Below are 26,864 nucleotides of genomic sequence, written 5' to 3' on the forward strand. Positions count from 1 at the left end.
AACAGACATCTAAACAATACTAGAAGCAGTGTACCCATGTTTGTTAATGTCACTGAACAAGGGAGAGGACCCAGAGGTACAGTGCCTAGTACACAGAAGCTGCTTGATAAATATTCATTGACTGAGTGAAGGCCAAAGAGCAATATGTCTTTTCTTCTGAGTGACTAGACTTGATGTTAACAAGTCTTTTAGGGCCTCCCTGGTGGTGCAAGGGGTTGAGCACAGAACTGTGAAGCTATCTGCAGCCTCTGCAGCATGATTTTGATCCACAGCTGGCCAGGGAGCAACCCACATGGCGCAGCAGACCTCTCCTGTCACGCCACCCACTGCTCCCCTCAGCAGCGTATTTCAGTATATCTGCCTGTTCTGTTCCCCACTCTTTCTGGTGAATCCTCTCATTCCCCTGCACCCCTGGTTTACACCCCAGTTCTTGTATGCATAAATAAATAAAACTTTTTAAAAAGATTTATTTATTTATTTATACAAGAACCGGGTTATAGGCCAGATGTGTGGGCAGGTGTGTGAGTGAGAGAGGATTCACCAGAGACAGAGTGGGGAGCAGAACAGGCAGATCTACTGAAATACACTGCTGAGGGGTGCAGCGGGCAAGTCAGGAGAGGTCTGCTGCACCATGTAGGCTGCTCCCTGGCTGGGGATTGAACTTGTGCTGCAATGGCTGCGGACAGCTTCGCAGATTGTGTCTTAACCCCTTGTGCCACCAGGGAGGCCCCAAAACACCTCAGATTGTGGTTAATGTCCCAGAAGCCCCACCACCACTAATGCATTAGGAATCATTGTGCAAGTAGAAAAAGGAATCTCCAGGCTTTTGTGCAAGTTAGAAAATGGAGTCTATCATGACTATGTTCTTGACCTTCTTGGACTAAGCCCTCTGTGGACTTGAGCTCAAGCCACAATCTGCAGGCAGGAATGAGCAAAGTTTGTACCTGAAAGCTGCCCATTCTCACGCCTCTGAAGACTTTGCTACCAAGGTGTCTGTTTTATATGCACTGCCAAAGTCTGAAAGGATTACAGCAAAGAGAGAGAGAGAGAGAGAGAGAGAGAGAGAGAAGGAGAGAGAGAGAGAGAGAGAAATTTGCCTCATATCAGCTTTTATACCACACACTTATGCGTTAAGAGTCAGGGGTTTTTCTGGAGATATTAGTTGCCAAGAGCGAAGTAAACATTCTATGTAAGAGACTATTGTACTTAAGAAGGTAAAGTCCCAACCATTCAGATTTCTCTGCCTTACTTACCTCTTCTAGCAACCCCAGTACAGACACATGCAGCAAGCCAGGCAGGGCCCTGAAAGGAGCCACTCTCTTTTAGGTATTAGGTTCCTGGGAGAGGGCTGAGAGGGTGCTGACATCCCCTTGTTCCTCTGACTGTATCTGTCAGGGATGGAGGCATGTTTTCTAACTCACACAAAGGTCTGGTGATCCCTTTTTCTACTTGCACAGTGATTACTAATGGGTGAGTGGCTTCTGGGACATTAACCACAAAATGAGTTGTTTAAAATAAATCCCCTCCAGGGGGCTCTCTGGTGGCACAAGGGTTAAGTCTCAGCACTCTGAAGCTATTGGCAGCCACTGCAGCAGTTTGATCCCCAGCCAGGGAGCTAACCCACATGGCGCAGCAGACCAATCCTGTCTCACCTGCTGCTCCTCTTTAGCACTGTATTTCAGTCAATCTACATGCTCTGCTCCCCAATCTGTCTCTGGTGAATCCTTTCACCCCCAGGACCTCTGGCCTGTACCTCAGTTCTTGTATGCACAAACAGATAAATCTCTTTTTTTTTTTTAAGATTTATTTATTTTTATACAAGAACTGGGGTACAGGTCACATGCGCGGGAGGGTGAGAGGATTCACCAGAGACAGAGCGGGGAACAGAACAGGCAGACTGACGAAATACACTGCTGAGGGGAGCAGCAGGCGCGACAGCAGAGGTCTGCAGCGCCATGTGGGACCCTTGCCGGCTGGCCGGGATCAAACCAGTGCTGCAGAGGCTGTGGACAGCTTCACAGCGTAGCGCTCAACCACCTGCGCTACCAGGGGAGGCCCCTCAAACAGATAAATCTTTTAAAAAATAAAACAAATCCCTCCATTCAGTCAAAAACATAGTGGAACCCTAGCAGTGCCCAAATGGGTTTATCACGAGCACTAGGCCCCTCAGAGCTCTGACCCTTGTTCTAGTTTCTAGCCTGGACATTGCAGACTCCTTGCTCAGTCATCAGGCAGCAGATTGCCCTCCCTCCCCCAGACCCTGGGTTCCTCCCGTGCATACCTCCATGTGCCCTAGATAAGCCAGGCCATAGCCTCAGAACCAAGGAGACTCACACTGCCTTGCGCTCATGATTTTTGTTAAATCAACAGCAACTGGTCTCTGAGCCCTCTTCTTTGGGACCAGAAGAAAATTAAGTATTAGTGGTTATTTTGGTAAAAGGTGAAGATTTTATGTCATCTGAAGAAATCAGAGAATCTTAGAGGTTATCTTGGTACTGTTCTCCTTGGGGTGACCCACAGACATGGATCAGTCTTTGATTTTTAGTTGAGTGTGGGTGCTGCTGATATGTGTACTGGCTGCCTCATTCCATCCTGCAACAGGTTCTGCTACAACTCTGACCCTAGAGGCTTTGGTGGGCCAGGAGCCTTGTTGATTCATTTATGTAATATCCTTCTGCTGACTGTAAGCTCCAAGGGAACAAAATCTTTGCTTTCTTTATCTTTGTGTACCTAGGGCCCAACAGGTAATAAACATCCAGTATTTATTGAACCCAAGTAAATGTCCAAGGACTTCATTTATGTCTGAAACCTGCCCCGTTATGGAGATAGTCCGGGTACCTTTGGAACTTGGCAACCTCTGTCTGCTGGCCTAACTGGGCTAGTCTCTCCTTTCCTGTTGGTGCTGCTTCTCCTTCCCTCCTGCGATCCCTTCTAGGAGGTCAGAGGACAAAAGCCTGGAGGTGGCTGTCTTCAGAAGCTGTGTCTGTCCACTCTGCCAAATCCTTAAGGGAAGGGATCTCTGCTATCTGCTTAGAACAGGGTTTAAAAAATATACAGTGAGAACCTGAATGAACACCTCAACTAATTCTCCAGCCACAGTCTATTTATTCCCCCCCAACACACACACCAAGCACACACACTACAAGCTATTCACTTCCCAGTGTAGACTTCATCACTTTTTTTTTAAAGATTTATTTATTTATGCATACAAGAACTGGGGTACAGGCCAGAGATTTGGGGGGGGAGGTGAGAGGATTCACCAGAGACAGAGCGGGGAACAGAACAGGCAGATTGACTGAAATACACTGCTGAGGGGAGCAGCAGGTGAGACAGGAGAGGTCTGTTGCTCCATGTGTGTCACCCCCTGGCTGGGGATCAAAATTGTGCTACAGTGGCTGCGGGTAGCTTCATAGTGCTGTGTCTTAACCCCTTGCGCCACCAGGGAGGCCCCCTTCATCACTTTTCACCAGGACTCTTTGGTCTCAGCCTCCTGCTGATCTCCCTAAAACTCCATCTTCCACAATGTTTCCTGCCATCTTTCTAAGATGTTAATTGAATTGTCTCTCTTCCCTAGTTAAGATTCTTCCATGGCTTCCACAGCTTTCATTTTAAACTCTTTAAACAGCTGAGCATGGTCTGTTTCCTGCCTGCTTCCCCAGCTCAGCACCCCAAACCTCAGCATTACTCAACACAAATCCCTGGGATGTTTTAACATCTCTGTCTTATCGGGTGTTTTGCCCCTTCTGCTGGGACATCCTCTTCCCTGTATTGCCCCTTCTCCTGGCTCTTACCTGCACATTACACTGGTGGAGCAATCATCCAATTTTGTGCCTCATGATGCAAGGCAGGAAAGACACAAGACCACCTGAGAAGTCTTCTTGCCAAAAACCAAACAAATCAAACCTGAATGTCATCAAGCCTCTAGATCTAACTACCAGTTGATAGAAAATACAGGGGAAGTGGCATGCAGTTATGACATCTGATTTTTCAGAAACCAGCTTATTATGAATCAATCGGCAAAGAAATAGTAGACAAAATCAAGTCTCTCCCCCTTTAAGAAAGGGAATAGGGCCTTCCTGGTGGTGCAAGGTGTTAAGCACAGCACTATGAAGCAATCTGCAACCTCTGGAGCACAAGTTCAATCCTTGGCCAGCCAGGGAGCAACCCACATGCCGCAGCAGTCTTCTCCTGTCTCGCCCATGGCTCCTGTCTAGCCAGCTGCTCCCCTCAGCAGTGTATTTCAGTCTATCTACCTGTTCTGCTCCCCACTCTGTCTCTGGTGAATCCTCTCACCCCCCCCTCCCCCGTACCTCTGGTCTCTACCCTGGTTCTTGTATGCATAAATAAATAAATCTTAAGACTTATTTATTTATGCATACAAGAACTGGGGTACAGGTCAGAGGTACAGGGGTTGAGAGGATTCTCCAGAGACAGAGTGGGGAACAGTAAAGGGGTGCTGAGTGAAATCTGAAATACACTGCTGAGGGGAGCAGCGGGTGAGACAGGAGAGGCCTGCTGCGCCATGTGGGTCAGCTCCCTGGCTGGCCAGGAATCAAACTCGTGCTTCACAGTGCTGTCCTTCCTCTTGCGCCACCAGGGAGACCCAAGAAAGGAAGTAATGTTAATATAAATCTGGGGGACAAGGTGGAGAACAGAGTTAAATTTTATTAGCTAAAAAGTGGCCTAGGGGCAAAGAAATATGGACTTGGCTGAAGTTCACTGGTTAATAAATGGAAGTTCATACATGAAGGAATATGAAGAGGCTTTTCTTTAGACAATTGTAGTTTTGAATTTCTCTTGGTGTGTTAGGGGGAAAGGATGTCCTGAGCTAATTCCATGCAGGCTTTGTGGACCCCACCCCCACTCCAGACCAAAGCCATCAAGACAATGGGAAAGACAAATCCCGTCACCACCAAAGGGAGGGTGGCTGGGACCTGAGGGTGGAGTTAAGCAGCCAGGTTGGGTATAAAAACCAAACACGTGGGCCTTGGGGGGCTCGCTGTCACTTGCCTCCTGGCTTCACGGCTCCTGGCTGGCGGCCAGCTCTCAGAGCGCCATTTGGGATTCCAGATCGGCGGATCGGGTAGGACTCATTTAAACTTTGTTTCTCACTTTCCTCCCTGAGCTGTACATTTCCTCATTTCCCCTTCCCTTGGAAATAAACCTTTTATTAACCTTTTGTGTGTGCCTGCAGTAGAGCTTTGATAAGTCCCTTTAAGCGCGGGCGAGGACCCACAGTCAGGCAACCCGTTTTGTGTCGGGGCTGCCCTATAACAGTTGCAACCCTGCCTCTGAGCAGCCACCCCCTCCCCCCACCCCGCATTCTTAGTCTTTGCGGCCTTGGAGCTCAGTTCAAGGTTGCCTGCTTCTACTTGCTCAGACTGTGTCAGATAAGTTGTGTCTAAAACACAAGCTTCAAAACAAAGTTTTCTCCCCTTTCCCTTATGCGCTTAGGGGCAGAGACTAATTTAACCATTTAGCCTGGGTTTTGATTTTATTATTTTTTTTAAAGATTTATTTATTTATTTATTTATTTGTACAAGCACTGGGTACAGTCAGAAGCACGGGAGGGTGAGAGAATTCACCAGAGCCAGAGCGGGGAGCAGAGCAGGCAGAAGTGTAACAGGGTGGTCCCCAGGAAAGGGGGAGATTCCCTGCCCCACCCAAGGGAGGGTGGAGCTGAGCAGGAAGAGGAGAAGCTGCAGAAGAGACTGAGGAAGGAAGCAGGATGGAGCCAGAAGGAAACCTGGAGGAGGCGCATGGAGCCTAGAGACATGTGAAGAAACTGTGCTTGTCTTTTGGTCGTGGACTGGGGTGAGACCCGTGGGGAGGTGACAATGGCAGCTTTTATCTTGATGTTGATTTTGCTCTTTTCCTTCCGTGCTTGTCTGGTTGTTTCTGACCCTTTTCTGTGGGTCCCCACTCACTGGAAGATGCTTTAGACTTGTGGCAGGCTTTGGGGCCTTGTTCTGGGCCGATCCCATATGGATGGAGTTTTACCCACGAGGGGACGGGTAACTTTGGGTGCTTGATTTAGAAACTAAATTCTTTACCTTTCCTGTATTGTTTCCTAATTGTATTAAAGTTCCTTCCCATTAAAGTCTCATGTTTTGTGTTGATGCGGCGGATGGCAAAACCCTACATAAAATAGGCAGGTTTGCGGGGTTTGGGCTGCCCATCTCCCTGTCCTATAACAGATTGACCAAAGCACACTGCTAAGGGGAGCAGCGGGTGGCAGGAGAAGTCTGCACGCCATGTCGGCCCCTCGCCGGGGGCCGGGGATCGAACAGGCGCTGCAGATTTCGCAGCCCAGTGCTCAACCGCTGCGCCACCAGGGGAGGCCCTGGGTTTCAGTTTCAATAGCAAGGAATTACTTTTATTTTTCAGATTCGGTCTATCATTTTGTTGGGAAATGAGTCCTTATCTTTTAGAGATCTACACTAAAGTGTTTATGGGCAAAACAACATATTCTCTGGAATTTGCTTTAAAGTAGTTCAGGGCGCTTGGGATTGGGGGTACATATGAAGTAAAATTGGCCACAAATTCATAATTGCCATAGCTGGGGGATGGGTCCTGGGGGTTCATTATACTAGTCTCTCTCTTTTTTTTAAAAAAGATTTATTTATACATACAAGAACTGGGGTACAGGCCAGAGGTGTGGGGAGGTAAGAGGATTCACCAGAGACAGAGTGGGGAACAGAACAGGCAGACTGACTAAAATACACTGTTGAGGGGAACAGCAGGTGAGACAGCAGAGGTCTGCTGCGCCATGTGGGCAGCTTCCTGGTGGGGGATTGAACTCGTGCTTCAGTGGCTGCAGATAGCTTCATAGGTTGCATATTAACGCATTGCGCCACCCCGGAGGACCCATTATACCATCCTTTTTACTACTGTTTCTGTTTGAAAATTTCTTTTTTTTTTTAAGATTTGTTTATAGATGCATACAAGAACTGGGCTACAGGCCAGAGGTTCAGGGGGTGAGAAGGTTCACCAGAGACAGAGCGGGGAACAGAACAGGCAGACTGACTGAAGGACACTGCTGAGGGGAGCGGCAGGTGAGACAGGAGAGGTCTGCTGCGCCATGTGGGTTTCTCCCTGGCCAGGCATCGAACTCACGCTGCTGTGGCTGCGGATAGCTTCATAGGTTGCATCTCAACCCCTTGTGCCACAAGGGAGGCCCCACTGTTTGACAATTTCAACAGTAAAAGAACTTAAGGCCCTGTTCCCTCCTCCACGAAGCCCTCTCTTTTTCCTCAGTCTGAGTTAAGAGTGCTCTGAGCTAGTCCAGCTGCCTAACATGCTTTACTGGTTATGTGGTCCAGGGTTTACTGCTTCCTCTTGAAGGCAGGGGCTGGCCTCCCTGGTGGCACAAGGGATTAGGCTTCAGCACTATGAAGCCATAGTGCTTCATCTGTGGTCAAGCTGTTCTATCTCTAACTACAGTTATGTTGCATTGAGGGTAAAGACCAATCATTTTACACAGGCTTGTTCTGCAAGGGCGGGGCAATGGGAAAACTCCAAAAGCAGATGACATTGTCTGTGATGGGGTTGGGTGGATTCCTGAACAGTCACTGGCTGTACTTCCAGGCTCTTAGGAACTAGTAGAACAGGTTCTTCTTTCTACTTCAGAGTCCAAGACCTGGCTGGTGCATCTTCTTGGGCAAAGCCAGCTCACACCCTGCTGGGCAAAGGCCAGGGGAACCAGATGACTTGGAAAACTGGGCACAGGAGGTAACAGGATGGAAAGTTCTGCTCAGTCACAGAAACTGGCGTGAACAGCATCTGGAAACCCCAAGGCTCCTGGCAGGTGGATCTCAAGGATGAGGCTGCTCAGGTTGCTGATTTTCCTGGCTCACCTTGTAGCCGCCAGGACTGAGACAGGTAGGGGCTGCGAATGGCCATGATGTCTTTGTTTTGTATGTGAGCTCAGGATTGGGAGGCTGCTCAGAGAGAGCGGAAAGGGCTGCTAAAAATAGCAAGGCAGGGAACTAGGGCAGGGAGTAAACGCACATCTCTAAGGGAAAGAGCCGACATTTGTTTATTGATTTATTTATGATGTGCCAGGCTTGTCTTACGTGCTTGACATATGCAGTCCTTTTAAAACTGGTTTGACAAATGAAAGAAAAAAAATAAAAACCCCGTTTGATTTCTCCCATGTAAAGTAGGTCCCGTTGCCACTACACCACCATACCTGTATTGTCCATAAGGAAAAGGAGACTCAGGGGAGACAGCACTTGCCCAAGATCACAGCTAGGAAGTGGCAGGACAGTCTGTCTTCATCATGCCCTGTAATGGATCCTCTGGGGATGGTGGGTTTTATTTACTTTTTTTTTCTTCAACATATAGGGATGTATAACCTATACTTTAAAAGCAAAATTAAATGAAAGAATTCCACAGCACCTACGAGTTTTTTTTCAAAGTCTGGGTCTCTTCCTTTAAGCGCAGGAAACTGTGGGACGCCCAAATAGACAGCAGCCATGCTTTGCATAAAACGGTGGGGTTTCTACCTCGACCTTCCTTAGGCAAGACTGGGTGGGGTGCCAGCCTGCCGGGTCGGTCTCTCTCCTCCCACACCACCCTCTGCCACATGGCACTCACCCTACAGCTTCTAATTGCAGAGAAACAGACTGGTTCCTTTCAGCCTCGGGAGATGAGCTGTGGAGAGAGGGCAATTCGCGCAGTTGACACAAGGGGTCAGTACATGTTGGTTTTTAACAAATGAACCCCGTTTTGGAGGCAGAATTACAAGGGAAGGCTGTGGGGTTATTGCTTGGCCTCTAAAGCCAGAGACTGAATGGAGACAAAGTGGCTCTGTGTTGTGGATTGTGCAGAATAACGAGCAAGTCATGGAACGGATGTAGTTTTGGAGTTGATGGGTTTAGAGAGCGGGGTCCTTGGGGGTTCACTCTGGGAAAGGTTTCACCAGAGCTCCCCTTTCAGCAGCATGAGGCGAGATTCCCAGGTGAGTTTCTCCAGGAGACAGAGACGTTAGTTATATTTAAAGAGCAGGTTTATTAGGGAAAGGGGAACAGAAGAATAAAGGACACTTGCATAGACACAAGTGGGCAGAAAGAGCTGCACCTTTGAGGGGGGGGAGGGGAGAAGGTGGGGGGAGCGGGGGGGGGGGAGTGTTTGGTTCTATCCTCTTCCTTTGGTGGGGAGGGGCTCCTCTTTGTGAGTGGTTAGACGTCGCTGATATTGGACAGCTATGCAGAATCAGAGATTCCACAATGGGCCAATCTCCATATCTTTACCCTCAGGTCTGTGCTCCCGACCCTCCCTACAGCAGCCTGATCCCTGCTTGGGTCTTCTACCCTGCGATAAGGCACTGGCGCCTAAGGATCTTGATTGCTATAGCTGGTTAATGGTCATGGTAATCCCCTCTACCCCACCTCCTTGTGTGAGTCAGGTTCTATCTTGCTATGCCTCCTTCAGGTTTTCTGTTCTTTCCTCCATCAGAATCACAGGGCATTAGAAGTGGCAGTGTTAGGGGGAAAGGATGTCCTGAGCTAATTCCATGCAGGCTTTGTGGACCCCACCCCCACTCCAGACCAAAGCCATCAAGATATCGGGAAAGACAAATCCTGTCCTCACCAGGGTGAGGACCCAGAGTCAGGCAACCCGTTTTGTATCAGGGCTGCCCTGTAACAGCAGGACCTTCAGAAAACCTTTAGGCAATATTTGCCTCTCATACTGGAGCAAACAGAGGGCAGGAGGAGAGGGAGGCTTCTAAATTTCAACAAGACCCCCAGTGAGACATCTGCAGAGTAATGTTTGAGAAGCTCTGTGCAGAGAGTAAAGGGCTGAAGTGCCCAATACCACGCCCTCTGGTGTCACCCCAAGTGAGTAATCTGGGGAGCCGGGAGTAATCTCCAGAGACAAACTGGTGTGCTGGGATTCTTCTGGGCAAGCACTTTCTCTTTCACTATTTTTATTTGATGTTCACAAAGAGAAGGTCAGACAGGAAACACCTTCAGGTTCAGTGAGGCCACCTGGCCTATGCAGAGTCCCACAGCCAACATACAGAGGAGCCTGGATTAGAAACCAAATAACCCACTTCCCATAGGGGGGGTCCTTGTGCCAACCCCCTTTTTCATGACACGATAATGAGAGCTTAATTTCTCACTAATTTCACAGAAGCCTGTTATTCTTCTTATATGGGTAATGTTCTAAGTATAAACGCCAACTTCTGGAGGCTCTGAATCAATATTCCATCCCAGCTCTGGAGGCAGGAGGTATGGGTTTGAGACCCATTTCCTTATCTGTGAAATGGGCTTAAGAATCACACTACACAGAAAATGGCCTCAAGGATAAAATGAATAAACCTGTAATCCCTGTGATCCCCTCCAATGTTAAGGAGCCTGGGGGCCAAGGGTGTGAAGCCCCTGCTGGAGGGGTCTGTAAGGTTCTTTCCACTATCTTGGCCTCTCCTGGAGTCAGGTCTGGGACGCACATATACGCACACGCACACACGTCACTAGGAAATGCCAGCGAGGCTGGAAGGAGATTCAGTGGTTAGCTTGGACTTATAGGAAGAGACAAATCAACAGCTGACACTTGAGCCTCGATTAGCTAACAAGGAATTTCTGAAATGGAGAAATTCCCATCTGACCTACTCATTGACTATTTTAAGGGCTGATGTCAAAGAGGCAGAACTGCTATTTGTTTGTGGTTAATTGAGAAAGAGACTGCTTGAGACAGGGAGTGGTCTCTACCACAGTGTTCAAAGGACTAAGGACCACAGACCAGAGAGCAAGGCAAAGGACTTCGGACTGCATCAGGCCTGGCCAGCCTGGACGTGACTCACTGTAGCAGTGCAGGGGCTTGGGGCTTCGGCTGCCACTTTGTCACCTAAACAGGCTCAAAGTGGTCTGGCCAGTTAGGAACAGGAGCCCAACCCTTAAGCCCTTCAAATCAAACCAGAGTACAAAGCTGGATCACACTGGGAAAGTTATGCATCACGAGGGATGTCCAGAATGCCCAGGGGGCTGAGCACCATGCATAACGTGTGCATCAGGAGTTATGTCCAGAATGCCCAGGGAGCTGAGGAATGGTGCATAACACATACTCCCGACTTATACATCATGAGGTATGACCGGGAATGCCCAGGGGGCCGAGGACCAATGTATGACAAGGGACCCCAGAAGTTGATCAGTGGAGCGGCATGTTGATAAGATTAGAACCATGGCTGGGGATTAGGGTGTGTCATCAAGTAGATTAGAAGTGCCTGGAGGGCAGACTCACAATCCCTAATCTTCTACACCCTTCCCCTTTCTTTTATCTCCTTAATCTCCTTACAACCAATTACGTGTGTAAATAAAAGGGCCAGGATCTTGCTCTTCAGCAGCATCCTGCATTATGTAGCCTGCCCCATGCCTCCTGTTTGTCAGTGTGGTGTTGTCCAACACAACAGGAAATCCCACCCACTCTGCCCATTTAGAGCTGAAGTGAGTTTCTTTCCTCTAGCTTAGGACTTTGCCCCTGTAGAAATCATTTTACATATATTAATGATCATGGTTTGTGTGAGAAGTTTGAATTTCTGCCATTATAAATAAAGTCTCTTAGTTTGGGTAAAAAATTAGAATGCAGGCATAGACTGTCTCAAAAAAGACATCTAAAATTAAAAAGCACTGAGCCTCCCTGGTGGTGCAAGGGGCTAAGAAACAACCTATGCAGCAATCTGCAGCCTCTGCAGCACAAGTTCAATCCCTAGCCAGGGAGCTAAACCACATGGCACAGCAGACCTCTCCTGTCTTGCCCGGTGCTCCTCTTGTTGTAGAGCAACCCCGATACAAAACGGGGTGCCTGACTGTGGGTCCTCACCCGCGCGCTTAAAAGGACTTACCAATGCTCTACTGCAGGCACACGCAAAAGGTTAATAAAAGGTTTATTTACAAGGGAAGGGGAAATGAAGAAATGTACAGCTCAAGGAGAAAAGTGGGAGACAAAGTTTTAAATGAGTCCTACCCGATCCGCCGATCAGGAATCCCAAAATGGCGCTCTGAGAGCTGGCCGCGAGCCAGGAGCCGTGAAGCCAGGAGGCGAGCGATAGCGAGCGCCCCAAGGCCCACGTGTTTGGTTTTTATATCCAACCTGGCTGCCCAACTCCACCCTCAGGTCCCAGCCACCCTCCCTTTGGTGGTGATGGGATTTGTCTTTCCCAATGTCTTGATGGCTTTAGTCTGGAGTGGGGGTGGGGTCCACAAAGCCTGTATGGGATTAACTCAGGACATCATTTCCCCCTAACACTCTCAGCAGTGTATTTCAGTCAGTCTGCCTGTTCTGTTTCCCACTCTGTCTCTGATGAATCTTCTCACCCCCCTGCAGATCTCTGGTCTGTACCCCAGTTCTTATATGCATAAATAAATATTAAAAAATATAATTAAAAAGCACTAATTTTACCTCATTAGCAATCACATCTCTCTGGGAGAGCTTCAGGAGCCATAGCACCCCCAGCACTTCCCATGTGGTCCCAGGAAAGCTGATCTCTTGACCTTTGTTAGACTCTTTATCTGTAAAATGGGGATAATGAACAGTGCCTCCAAGGCTGGGTTGAAGAGGCTGTATAGGGCCTAAAAGAGTAATCCTCTCAGTCATTTGCACCTAGTGTGAGCAAAGAGTTGAGACTGTCCTGAGACCAGATTTAGACCAGATGTTCAGAAGCATCTGAGGAAAATGTCAGGGAGTGAGGATCAAGGATGGGACTTGACAGGCAGGCCTGTCCTAGAGTCACACTGAATGTTCTATGGCTTGAGTGTCACCCTGGCTATTAAATTCTAAAAGCAACAGAAGAATCCAGGCCCAGGTCCAGTGTCCTGGAGGGGAGGGGAAGGTTGACTGTTGGCTCTGAGTGACGCAAGAAAAGGAAGAAGTGACAAAAATAGTGCAGAATGAGGAAATCCCAGCCCCCAACCTTGTCTGAGCCAGAAAGCCAGGACTTAGGGCAGAAGTTACACCTGTGAAGCTCTCCATCAAGAAACCCTATTGAACTTCTTACAGCAGGCGGTGCTGGGTACAGATGATAACTTTGTTCCACATAGCTTATGTAGGGGAGCAAAACCTACCGCCCTAAAATATGTCTTTTTAGCAAAAGGTTGATTTCACGGGAGGGGCCCTCAAGCTGGGTGGAGGTTACTTTTGAAAAGCACCTTGATTGTACCAAGAAGACCTGATCTTCTCTTTTGTCCCTGGAGAAGGCAGAACTGAAATCTGCACACCTATGTTTACTGTACTTTCTTTTTTTTTTTTTTTTTTTTTTATAGAGGCATGTTTTATTTATTTGTTTGTTTGTTTGCTTTTTTGTTTATACATGCACTGGGTACAGTCAGAAGCGCGGGAGGGTGAGAGAATTCACCAGAGCCAGAGCGGGGAGCAGCAGAGCAGGCAGAAGGACCGAAGTACACTGCTGAGGGGAGCAGCGGGCGGCAGGAGGGGTCTGCGCGCCACGTGGGACCCTCCTTCGGTGGCCGGGAGCAGCCGGGGATCGAGCCGGCACCGCAGAGGCCGCGGGCAGCTTCGCAACCCAGCGCTCAACCGCTGCGCCACCGGGGAGGCCCTGTTTACTGTACTTTCTTTGGTAAACTCCCTAACTGGCCTCCCTTGTCTTAGCTGAGTTATTTGTTTATTTATTTTTTTAAAAGATCACTTTTTTAAAAGATTTATTTATTTATCCATATAAGATCTGGGGTACAGGCCAGAGGTGCGGGGATGGGGTGGGTTGGGGTGGGGTGGGGGTTGAGAGGATTCACCAGAGACAGAGTGGGAAACAGAACAGGCAAATCTACTGAAATAAACTGCTGAGGGGAGCAGCAGGCGAGACAGGAGAGGTCTGCTGCGCCATGTGGGTAGCTCCCTGGATAGGGATGGAACTCACGCTGCAGTGGCTGCTGATAGCTTCATAGTGCTGCACCTTAACCCCTTGCGCCACCAGGGAGGCCCAGCTGAGCCTTTTAAATGGCATCTGCAGCCACGTGGGCAAGTAACTCAGCTGTGCTGGTCCCGCCCATGTTGGAGGTATTCATGTTATTTTTAAACATTTTTGGCCTTTTCCTCATCAATCTGTCTGATGCTTGTTTGATTATTTGCCAGTTTAGAAGGACCAAGAGGGCTACAAGATGATTTCCTTTGCACCCTGACACTACTGTGCATTCTCTTCTCTGTATCACACCGAGAGGTTTTTGGCATTTCAGGCTCCCTTGATTTAGAGCTGAGTCTTGATTTTGGTCAACCTCCATGGCAAACAGGACCACTCCCAGCTGCCAGCTTGCACCCAGAAGCACTGACAAACACACCCACATGAGGAATTCAGCCCCACCTGACATTATGTCCCTTCTTCTCTGGCCCGGCACTCCATTTCCACAAATATTCCCCAGGTTTTTGCTGGGACAAGGTCTTATAGTTCATTTGGTGTGTAAGCCTTTTCTTCTCAGGTCAGATAATATATGTATTTCCCTGGAACATGATAAGATGTGGCTCCAGTTGTGGGCTCAGAGAGGTGAAGCAACTCACGGAAGGTCACACAGCTAGTATGTGACTCTAGAGCCCCAGCACTTAACCTCAATACTCTTCCCTTTGCTTTAAAACAAGCATTCTGCTTTGAACTCCAAAAGGGTTCGTGGGGTCACACAGCCCAGTCCCTCATGTTGCTGCCTGGGTGAGGAGATGCAAAGAACCTTGTCGAAGATCACAGGCCAGGAACGGAGCAGAGTCTGTTCCCTGCTCTGCTCTGTTCCACGGACAAAGCCAGACCCATGGCCCTTTTCTCTGTGCCCTGGGCTCAGAGAAAACGTCCTTTCACCTGTGCAGCACCCCCTCCCCAGCTCAGGGCTGCCCCAGACGTCTTCCCCTACCAGGCTCACAGGAGGCCCAGCATTGAGGGAGGGCTTTGTTTCCCCTGCAGGGAAGTTCTGGCACATCTCTGACCTGCACCTTGACCCCAACTACAATGCATCCGGAGCCCCCTTCCGGGTGTGCCCATCAGCCGGCTCCCAGCCAGTGCCCAACGCAGGCCCCTGGGGTGATTACCTCTGCGATTCTCCCTGGGTCCTCATCAACTCCTCCATCCAGGCCATGAAGGAGATTGAGCCGAAGCCAGACTTCATCCTCTGGACTGGGTGAGAGCAATCGGGATCACAGCTGCCCTTCCCCGGGCCCCTTGTCGCTCACTCAAGGCCCCCCTTCACTCCTGGGGAACTGAAATGAGGGCAACCTGGACTCCCCTTCAAGGAGCTCATGGTCTAGTGGGCGATGCAAACAAGCCCTCTGACCATTACATTCCAGAGAGGAGAGGTCACGGGGGAGGGGACGTGGTGCCTTCATGGGGCACCTGACTTCATCTGCAGGACGGGGGAGGACTTCCTGCAGAAAGTGGCGAAGCAGGGAGCAGGCGAGGAAGGCTGGCTGGGCCTCTGGCTTCTGGCTGCCTCTTCCAACCTCAGTGGACACTTCTGTTTCTATAAGGAAAGATCAAGCCAATGCCCCCAGTGGCTCCTCAGTATGACGTGAGAGTGAGCAGGAATGACACTCGGGCGGGCAGGGGTGGGGCAAGACTGGGCACTCAGGAAATGTGTCTCTGGAGGGGCCTGAGCTTCCCCGGGCCTCAGGGATCTTTCTAAGAAGAGAATGAGCTGCAGGCCATGGCCCTCGACTCTCGCTCCATTGAGGATTCTTGATGTGTGTGTATGGGGGGCGGGGCGAGCTTCTGAATTCTCCGAGGAGGGGCCCTAGGACAAACAGGGGACATTCTGAAAGACTCACAGGAAATTCATGGCCCTTGAACGGAAGCCTGGTTTTCCTGGGAACGCTCTGGGACCTGCAGAGGTCCATGACACTGGATGAGATGGCCTCCAGGCCCCCCAATAATTCTTCAATTTCTAAGAAACTTGACTTCTTGGGGAGAGGAATCCCTTGGAAAGATCACTTGTAGAAAATGAATGTGTTTTCTATCAGACTGAATTAGAGCTTCCAAACTAGGAAGAAAAGTAGAATTTTGTCATGAAGTCTTTGGATTTCTAATCTGTTCCTCAGAAGGACAGGGGTAAAAGGCTCCTCTTACTGCCCTAATGCGTGTCTCAGAGACACAATAGGAGGTGTGAGCCGCACTGAGTGTGAACCACACTGGTTTCAGATCCTGGCTCCCCATTTTCTAGTCTAGTGGTAGACTCTAGGCAGAATTCTTCACCTTTCTGTGCCTCAATATATATATATATATATATTTTTTTTGCATAGAAGAACTGGGGTATAGGCCAGCAGTGCAGGGGGTGAGAGGATTCACCAGAGACAGAGTGGGGAGCAGAACAGGCAGATCTACTGAGAAACACTACTGAGGGGAAGAGGGTGAGACAGGAGAGGTCTGCTGCGCCATGTGGGTCATCTCCCTGGCTGGGGATCCAACTCAGGCCATAGAGGTGACAGCTCTGAGACTTAACACCTAGGCCACCCGGGAGGCCCTGTACCTTTATGTCCTTATCTGTCTAAGGGGGCTAATAACACGCTTATGTGGTAGGGTTATTACAAGGAACAAATTAGTAGGTATGGGTGTGCACATGGAAAGCGCCTGGCAAAGAGAGCCAGGGTGAGCGCCGGGAGCGGGACAATGCAGGTAAGCTAATTAACGTCCCTGGGCCAGGACTTGGGTGCACCTTCCTCACTTGCCTGGTCCAGCAGAGTCCTCAGGCCTTAGATTGTTCCCAAGCCCCACCTTCCCCTTTCTCCTTCTCTCAAGCATCTCCAAGGTGGGTCCAGGAAGTTGGGTCAAATGGGATTAAATGGTCCTGGCACAGGTCCTGGATCTGCTGCAGTGTCAGTCTGTACTCTGTGCTCCAAAGTCAGCTTCAGAATCCTTAGAACCCTCCAAGAAAGGATGGACTAAGGCATTTTCTCTATGCTGAGCTCCTTGGGGGTTTACAGATGGAACTGGAATTCTACAGCTCCCCACTCTAAATAAGACTAATATTAACTGTCACCTAACAGCTGCTGTTCTACATTCCAAATATATAATCTCCCCCCTTTGTTGAGACACACTGAGTAGGTACTGTTATTATCCCTATTTCAGGTGAGCTGATGGAGGTTCAGAGAGGTTAAATGACCGGCCGGGCACCCACAGCAGTGGCACAGCCTGGGTTTGAACTCTGTTCTGCACGAGCCCCAACTCGAGCCTAGCCATCCCCCCGCAGTCCCAGTTCCTTGTCTCAGGGCAGAGCCGTCCCCTGCTCTTCTCTGTGCCTTCCCGAGCTGCCCACCCGAGCTGACTGTGGTGTTTTGCAGGGATGACACCCCTCATGTGCCCGATGAGAACCTGGGAGAGGCAGTGGTGCTGGGAATCGTGGAACGCCTGACCAGGCTCATCAGAGAGGTCTTTCCAGGTAACACTCTCCGTCCCCCACAGCACTTCCTGGCCCCCGCAGTATCGGGCACAGTGGGACAATGGCAGCAAGATCCAGAGGAATGACCTTTATCCCGACAGTGACGGCTGTAGGCCGGGTCCCCAGGGTACTCCACGGCACTCACTTCTTACCCTCCAACAGCTGCAAGGGACGCGCAGCTCAGCAGCCCTGGACACACACAGAACCCCATTAGCAGGAATGTCTAAGCTCTCACTGCCTCTGGCCCTGCTGGTGGACACCAGACTCCCAGCCCCTCCTCAGGTGTCTGCAGCTATATACCCTGGCATGTGCTGCAGTGTCCCTGGGGTAAGTCTCATGTGGATGTGTGCAAATTCCATGTCCAGCTCTGGCCTGCTGTTGCCACTCATTGCTTTCAAACCATCCCCATGCTAGGACCTTCAGGAGATGCTGGTTTCCAGCCAAGGTATTGTTTTTGGTGGTTTGAAAGACTTTGGAGCTTGGAGGAGCAAGCAGAACTGTGAGTGATTATGGCAGCAGCCTACGGGACATGACCGGGAGAAGGGATTTGGATGTCTCACCTGTTGGCCCTTGAAAATGTTTTTAAGCGGATTGTGCCCACTGGGGGCTGAATCAGGTTCATAAGCTGCCAGCTAGGGGCCTGAGAAAGCAGCCCCCTCCTTTGAGTTCTGGTGCAGCTACTTCCTCTAGAGATCTTAGTCATGGGTTGCCAGGACCCAGACATATATAATGTTCATTAAAATAATTAACAGCAGCAGCAGCAGCAGCAATACCTTACGTGTAGAGGGCTAAGTGTCAGGCGCTCCTCCAAGAATACTGTATGCCTCGGTTCATTCGCTGTCATGTGATTCTAGAGAGATGCTATTACTATCTCAGTTTTACCATGAGAAATGAGAGCTTTGGAGTCAAGTAAGCTGGTGAACACAAAGGTGGGGATGCAAATCCTAGGTGAGCACCTGCTCTTCTCCACCATGTCCGCTGTCACTCCAGAAGGGGGGCTGAGCTGCTGTCACCAACCATGTCTGTCCTCGAGGCAACCTCCTTCCCTCAATTTACACAGAGCTGTTTTACACAGAGTTGTGTAGATGTTTCTAGTCTGTGTAACTCAACCCAACTCAGACATGCTTGTCCTTGTTCGTCCTTCCAGCAGAAGTCACTACTTAGGGTCAAATGAGGACATTCTCTCCCTGCCCCCCCACTCTCAATGACAGATATTATCCTCAATTCTAGACAAGGAACCTATGGCTCAAAGCTAGTCAGTTCTCAGGGAGGGAGTCAAACTCAGGTCCAGCTCAGCACACGTTCCTCTGCTCCACATGGGCTTCCGGAATAAAAATGAAATAATGGATAAGAAAATGATGGTTTAACATACAAGCATAGATGATAAGATTTTCTAGGTTATAATGCACTTGCATATTTACTGAAAGGCCTAATATCCAAGGTGCCATCAACTGTCAGATGCATCATTATTGTATGTATTGCTAGGGAAAAAAATTGTTATCAACTGAAGTATGACGCAGAGTGCTTCCCAGACTCAGTGATAAGACACAACCACTTGCAGAGGTGAGAACAAGGACGCCCTTCCTCTTCCTGGTCTCACCCTCCACTTCCTCAGTGGGCCTCCCCTGACCCCCGCCTCATCCACAGCAAGCGGCTCTTCCCTTTGCTGACAACCCCCACATCTCTCCTTACTCAGTACCTGCCAACCCTACTCCACTGCAAGGCCTCTGGAACTTGACCTGGAGACTGGGCGCCCCCCCCACAACTCCTCCCCCGGTCTATGCATCAGCACACACTTGGAGCTCAATAAATGCTCATTGAGGGTCTCCCTGGTGGCGCAAGGGGTTAAGCACCGCACTGTGAAGCAATCCACAGCCTCTGCAGCAGCACGAGCTCGATCCCCGGCTGGCCAGGGAGAAACCCACATGGTGAAGCAGATCTCTCCTGCCTCGCCTGCTGCTCCCCTCAGCAGTGTATTTCAGTCAGTCTGACTGTTCTGTTCCCCACTTTGTCTCTGGTGAATCCTCTCACCCCCCACATCTCTGGCTTGTACCCCAGCTCTTGTATGCATAAATAAACAAATCTTTTAAGAAAATAAATAAATGCTCATTGACTCGGGAAGCAGTGAACTCAGAAGTCCTCCAGGGGTGAACCAGATCCTGTCCCCTAGTCAGGTGGATCTGGAATGAGGAGAACAAGAACACTAAATTGCCAAGTGGCCAATAACAGGTCTCAACATTATTTTGATTTAGATCTTGCTTTCTCCTTCTCGTCAGCTGAAGTTTCCTTTCTGACTGGAAAACTCTCTGCTGGGGGTGGAGTTAGCAATGGGACTCCCTGCTCTGCACCCCCAGGCCTGAGTAAAGACCCACCAGATCTATCGAGTGTGGTTTCAGCTTCTCTGTGTTTTCCTTACCTGTGCCTGTGCCCCTCCTATTAGCGCTGCTGGCTGGTGGCCAGCTGGAAATGTTGAACTCCACAGAGTGCTTTCTCATACACATTATTGTGTTTCTTTTTCCCACCCAGATACTAAAGTCTACGCTGCTTTGGGAAATCACGACTTTCACCCCAAAAACCAGTTCCCACCGAAGAGCAACAATATCTACAACAGGGTAGCAGAAATGTGGAGACCCTGGCTCAGTAATGAATCCGTTGCTCTCTTCAAAAAAGGTACTATCAGGGTCTCCCCTGGTGGTGCAGGCAGTTGAGCACCGCACTGTGTTCTGCAGTGCCAGTTCGATCCCGGCCTGCCGGGGAGGGTCCCACATGGTGAGCAGACCTCTCCTGTGTCGCCCGCTGCTCCCCTCAGCAGTGTATTTCATCAGTCTGCCTGTTCTGTTCCCCACTCTGTCTCTGGTGAATCCTCTCACCATCCCGTGCATCTGGCCTGTACAAACAAACAAACAAATAAATAAATAAATCTTAAAAAAAAAAGTTACTATCACCATTTGCTACTGTAAACACTTCCAGTGTGCCAAAGTCACAAAGGTCACTGATATGATGCCCATTTTATAGATAAGGAGCTGAGGTTTGAAGATACCAAGTCTCTTGGCCTAGGTCACCCAGCTTAGAAGAGGAGTCTCGGCTGATCTTAAGCCCCTGCTGAGGACCCAAAGTGAATATTTATTGAGCACTTACTGAGCGCAGGCCTGCCCTCAGCACAAAACTAGACTTCTTGCAACAGTCCCAGGCAGGGGGCTGTGACCTTCATCAGGGTTTTCCAACCTTTCCACTACTCATATTTCGGGCCATATAGTTCTTGGTGTGGGGAACATCCTGGTGGCATGTACAGTGGCATCCCTGGCCTCTACCCACTACATGCTGATAACACCTGCAGGCGCAATAACCCCAAATGACTCCAGACAAGGTCAAATGTTCCCTAGGGGGGTGGGGGTGGTGCAGAATCACCTGGTTGAGAACTACAGGTCTGGAGACACAATCATGCCAAGGTAGCCCTGATCTACTCTTCTATTCCCCCAGCCCCCTGCTGCTGGGGTCCTCACTGACCAAACCCAACCGGAAGCCTGCAACACAGAAATGCAACTGATTTAGTCCATAGGGGCAGAGACCAGAGTGGAAAGGGTTGAAGGTGGACCTTTATCCCTGCTTTAAGCGGGCAAACATCACCTCCTATTATTCTCACTCTACAGATGAGGCAGAGAAGTGAAGTAACCGGGTTGCACAGCTGATAAATGAAAGAGCCAGGCAGCCTTGCACTGGAGCCTTTGGTCTTCCCCACGATGCCCCTCCTATGGGGAAGATGGGGGCGGGGGGGAGATGCAAGGGAAGGAGAAGTGGGGAGAGTGAAATGGAGGGGGCAGAGGTGCATCTGGTCAGAGGCAGCGGACACTTCAGAGCTTCCCTGGTTGTCTGTCCTAGGTGCCTTCTACTCTGAGAAGCTGTCAGGGCCCGGCAGGGCGGGGCGAATTGTGGTCCTCAACACCAACCTGTACTATAGCAACAACGAGCAGACGGACGGCATGGTCGACCCCGGCTGGCAGTTCCAGTGGCTGGAAGACGTGCTGACCAATGCGTCCCAAGATAAGGAAATGGTAAGGGTGTCTCTCCTTCCCCTCTGGGGCACTTCCTGAGCGATCTCTCACCTCCAAACTCACCCACCCACCTGAGATGACCACCTTCCAGAGGGTCCTTCATCAGCCTGGCAGGGGAGGGAGCTTCTGCTATCCCCACAACAGCCATGAGGCCAGGACCCCAGAGCCCAGTGAAGATGTGAGGCTCCCGAGGGGTGACGACAGTAGTAGTAGAAGAGGGGGCTGACTCTAGGAACCCCATCTGCAGACTCCAAGTCCAGTGCTCCGTCCACTCCGTCCAGAGCTGTAGCACACACCGCACACGCTAGACCTCCAGGCCACGCCTTGCCCTGAGATGTGCGAATCTAGTCTGCAGGGCTGGCGGCCACCAGGACCAGCTCCTCTCTCCTTTGCCTGTGTCCCTACAAATCCTGGCAGGCCTCGGGGCTGGCGCTTGTGAACACTCACTAGGCATCAGTCGTGCGGCTAAGGGCTTTCACATGGATGATCTCATTTAGCTCACAACCCCCTACCCATTAGATGCTACCCCCAGGGAGAGAACTGAAGCACAGATTGGTGACACAGCTGGTGTCCAAGCTGCAGGATGACTCCAAAGGTCCTGCTCTTCATGGCCTCCCCCGACCATTAATTAGCATGTGCTGCCCAGCCAGGCCAGGGAAGTTGTTGCAGTGTCTGAGATTGCCAAGAGAAGCAGCCTGGGCTCCGCAGGGTCGGGAAGCTTCCAGGAGGGGTTGCCCTGGAAACTGAGAGGATGAGCAGGAGAAAAGGAGGAGGGCACCCCAGGTGGCAGGCACAGCAATGGCACAGACTCAGGGGTCGCGCAGCACATGGTGCATTCTGGACACAGAAAACACGGAGTCTGCCCGGGAGAGGGAACGGGAGGACTTTGGGGAGCAGGTACATTTGAGCCTATCAGCTTGCCTTTGGGGGGATGGGCAGGTCGGAGAGGTGGAAATGAAGGGGTCTCTGAGCCGCTCCTGGGCACCCTTCCTCATAGGTCTACATCATTGGCCACGTGCCCCCGGGGTTCTTTGAGAAGACGCGGAACAAAGCCTGGTTCCGGGAGAGCTTCAACAAGGAGTACCTGGAAGTGGTCCGCAAGCACCATCGGGTCATTGCAGGGCAGTTCTTCGGGCACCACCACACTGACAGCTTCCGGATGTTCTACGATGACGCAGGTACTCGTCTGGAGGGCAACGGCCAGTCCTGCCCTCCTCTTGCCAGCCTCTCTCAGTGCTGTTGTCTCTCCTGCAAGGTGCCCCCATCAGCGTCATGTTCCTCGCACCTGGGGTCACGCCGTGGAAAACCACGTTGCCTGGAGTGGTCAACGGGGCCAACAATCCAGGCATCCGGGTGTTCCAGTATGACCGAGCCACGCTGGGCCTGCAGGTGAGGAGCCTGGGTCTGCAGGGCCTGAGAGGAGGTTGGAGAGGGAGTCTTCCCTCATGCTTTCCCCATTAACCCGTACTCTCCCGGGGCCTCGGGAAGGTCACTTTATTGCCACCCTTCTAGAGAGAGCTCTGGTGTAGAACCCTGCAGTCACCTCTACATCCTTCCAAGCCAGGTCAATTCCTCCTCCCCAAATCTCCCTTTGCCCTGGGTTCCAGCCCCTGACCTGCTCTCCCTGCTGTAGCTGATTGGCTACACTCTATAGAAGGGATTCATCTTTCTTTTTCTTTAAGGTTTTATTTTTTGTATGCATGCAAGAACTGGGGTGCAGGCCAGAGGTGGAGGCATGAGCAGATTCACCAGAGACAGAGTGGGGAGCAGAACAAGTGGATCTACTGAAATACACTGCTGAGGGGAGCAGCGGGCGAGACAGGAGAGGTCTGCTGTGCCATGTGGGTCACCTCCCTGGCCAGTGATTGAACTCATGTTGCAGTGGCTGGTGATAGCTTGATAGCACCACCAGGGAGGCCTGAGATTCATCTTTCTAAAGCACTCTCTTTCCTGCTCAAAACCCTTCAATGCTGCCCCCCCACCCCAAAGAAGGCTGGATCTCCTCAATCTGTCACTGAAGACCTCCCCCAATAGGACCTCAGGTTTACTGCCCACCCCTTCGATAGAAGCTTCCTAGTTTCCATCTAAAACAGGCTCCTTACTCATCAAGCAGTGTTGCACCTCCTGGGATGTGCTTGTGAGTATTCCTTAATTTAGTCAACAAACTGTACTAGCATCTGCCATGTGCTAAGCTCAGGAGGCTCATAAATGAACAAAAACAAAGCCACTGCTGTCCTGGATCTGCCGATCTTACAGGAGAGAGACGAGGCAGACGATAAGCAAGTTCAGTATGTAGAGAAATGCGAGGAGGAGGCGGGGTGACAGGTATGGTGCCTGTGCTGTTAGATGGGGTGGGGAATGTCAGTGACAGGTGACACTTGAGTTCTGAGTAAACAGAGGGAGCAAGCCATGGAGCATCTGGGGAAGGCAGAGGGAAAAACGTCAAAGGCCCTGGGGTGAGCTTGTGTTTGAGGTCTTCAGGGGTGAGGGACAAGGCCAGATCACCTAGCCATTATGAGTCCAGATGTGGGAGCTTGAAATGAAAGAATGAAATGTTCTGACTTAGAATTTTACAAAATCACCAAGTCTGCTTGCACAGAATAGGCTGTAGGGGACAGGGGCATCAGCTAGAAGGGAACTCCAGTAACTATTGAGAGATGGCACAGGCCAGGGTGGTAGCAGCAGGGTGATAAAAAGGGCCAGATCCTCTCATTTTGAACACAGAGCAGACAGGATTTTCTGGGGGACAGGCCAGGGGCTTGAGAGGAAGAGAGGAGCCCAGGGAAACTGGCTTTGGCCTGAGGATGAAGGTGCCGTTTCCTAAAATGGAAGGGGAAGCTGGTTTTGGAGAGGAAATCAGAGACTGGTTTGGGACGTGTTGACCTAGGGATATCTAAATGGCATCCAAGTGAAGATGCCGAGGGAGGAGGCATGTTCACGCTGGAGCTTGGGGACGTGGTGGTTATAGAGATTTACTCTGGGAGTGGACGTTCAAGCAGGAATACATGAGACAACCTAGGGCTTTGGTTCCAGAATAAATGCAGAGTGTGAAGAGGCCTGAGGCTTTTTAAGAGCACGGCCTATTCTCCACATGGGCACTCAGAGGGTTTTAGCTAAAGGACTTGTTACAGGGCAACCACGATGTGAAATGGATTGCCTGACTGTGGGGTCCTCACCTGCGCACTTAAAAGGGACTTATAATATGACTCACCTGTGGGCACACACAGAAAGGTAATAAAGGGTTTATTTACAAAAAAAGGGAAAGGAAGAAATTAATAACTCAGGGAGAAAGAGAGAGAGATAAATTGGTGAGTGGGTCCTACCAGTTCTGCTGAGCTGAACCCCAATAGTAGGCTGAAAGCCAGCAAAAACCGAGACCTCCTAGGCTCACATGTCTGGTGATATACAATACCTGACAGCTTAACTCCACCCTTAGTTTCCAGCATGATGACATTATGGGGTTTGTAGTCCTTGGTGTCTTGGATGCTTTGATCTGGAGTGAGGGTGGGGGCCATAAAACCTACTTGTGGTGTTTGTTCGGGATATCCTTTCCCCCCAACACACTCACAGGCTGAAACCCCCCATCCTACCCTCAGCATGCTCAACATCCTTCTCAGGGAAGGAGCTGGACAGATCTGGGGTGAATCTTGACTCCACCAATTAAGAGCTTTGGGAGTGCTCCATGTTCTATCACTTCATCTGAGATGGGAGGAACAATACCTGGCCAAGTTGGGGGTGGGGGACTAGATGAAATATGTAGTGTGCATAGCCTGAAGTTGCACTAGCTGCTCTTACCTCTCCTAGTGCCCTAGCAGGTCAGTCATCTTAACTGGAGATAAAGCCTGGGCAGATCGGCTGGTGAATCCTCTCACCCCCTGCACCTCTGTCCTGTACCCCAGTTCTTGTATGCATAAATAAATACATCTTTAAAAACAAACAAACAAAACTTGGGCAGATGGGCCCTTCCACATTCTAGCCCTTAAGATGTACCTGAATGTCAGGGTCTTGGCGTCCTAGTCCCTTGTATGCTTTTAATCCAGCTGTTCTGCAAATATTTACTGATCATCTTCTGTGTACCTGGGACAGAAACTGCACTGGCCATGGGGTCAACAAACTGGACTCTAACCCCATCTCTGCCACTTGTAGCTTCCTACTCAAACACACGACCTCGCATGCCTCAGTTTCCTCCTCTGTGAAGTGGGGGGTAATAAGCGCAGGTACCTCATCAGATTCAATCAGGTCGGCCACGCCTACGCGGCCGGCCAGCAGCAAATGCTCAGCAGCCCAGTGGTCCCTATCACGGCTGTACAGAATGGCGGGGGAGGGTGAAAGGTGCAGGCCTGGGGGTGGAGGCCTAAGGCTGCTCACTGACCGCCCACCTCGCGCTCGGTCCCCAGGACATGGTGACATATTTCGTCAACCTGAGCCAGGCCAACGCGCAGGGGACCCCGCGCTGGGAGCTCGAGTATCGGGTGACAGAGGCCTACGGGGTGCGCGACGCAAGCCCCCGCTCCATGCAGCAGGCGCTGAGCCGGATCTCCAGCGAGCAGGGCGCGCTGCAGCGCTACTACGTCTACAACTCGGTCAGCTACGACCTGCAGGTCTGCGGCGAGGGCTGCCGCGCCGAGCACGTGTGCGCCATGCGCGCCGTGGCCTTCCCCGCCTACGCCGCCTGCCTGCGCGCCCCCGGGGCCGCCCCCCGGGTCCCCGCGCCCGGCCTGGCGCTCCTGCCCGCGGCGCTGCTGGGCCTGCGCGCGCTGCTCGCGCTCTGAGCCGGCCCGGGGAGGCTCCCCGCCTCCGGGATGGAAGGAAGCTCCCCGGAGAGCTGGACTTTCCCTCCATTTTCTCCGCGCCCGCAGGGAGGGAACTAGGGAGGGAACTGGGGTGCGACTGGCGGGTCAGGCAATGAAGCCCCAAATGAAGGGCATTTCTTTCAAGTTTCATTAAAAGACAAAAACAAAAAACCTCACTGTGTTCCTCACTCCTCTTGTTATGCAAACGGTGTTTGAAGCAACTCTCTCGCAGTTGCTGAGTGCCCTGCCCCCCTCCAGCCCCCCAAACCCCTGTCCGGATGAACAAGTAAGACGCGCCTCCGGGGGTCGCCCGCGCCGGGCCTGGGCCCTCGGGCTCCCCTGGCAAGCGCCCGAACTCGAGCCATTCAGTTTGCAAAGTTACGCAATCAGGGGTCAGAAAGGGCTTTTCTACTGTTGTGCAAAAAAAGCTGATGAGGGGTCATCCCTGGTCCTGGCATCTCAAAGGCAAAGCGATCAGAGCCTGCCAAGCCGAGGAGAACGCGCTCCGACGGCCGGGCTGGAGGGGGCGTCCCTGCGCCCCGCAGGGCCTGAGCGCCGGGCGGGCGTCTGGGAGACGCGAGCGCCGCGCGGGAGACCCAGGACGCCCGCGCTCCTCCCCGGACGGGGCGGGACGGCGACCGGGACAGGGAAGTCCC

At 51.0% G+C, this 26,864-nt stretch overlaps 1 protein-coding gene across 1 annotated transcript; it reads left to right on the forward strand.

Moving 5' to 3' along the window:
• Positions 1-4,953: 4,953 nt before the first annotated feature.
• Positions 4,954-26,187, forward strand: SMPDL3B (sphingomyelin phosphodiesterase acid like 3B; the record flags this gene model as incomplete). The annotated part of the gene is made up of 8 exons (XM_054691179.1): positions 4,954-5,083; positions 14,900-15,113; positions 17,266-17,363; positions 19,890-20,033; positions 21,243-21,415; positions 22,413-22,593; positions 22,671-22,804; positions 25,813-26,187. Coding segments are annotated over 8 exons (1,449 nt in total), but the record flags the coding sequence as incomplete, so codon positions are not given.
• Between the last annotated feature and the right edge of the window lie 677 nt (positions 26,188-26,864).

The sequence above is a fragment of the Talpa occidentalis genome, unplaced genomic scaffold (genome assembly GCF_014898055.3).
Source record: "Talpa occidentalis isolate TD23 unplaced genomic scaffold, MPIMG_talOcc4v2.1 talOcc4.9, whole genome shotgun sequence".
NCBI lineage: Eukaryota > Metazoa > Chordata > Mammalia > Eulipotyphla > Talpidae > Talpa > Talpa occidentalis.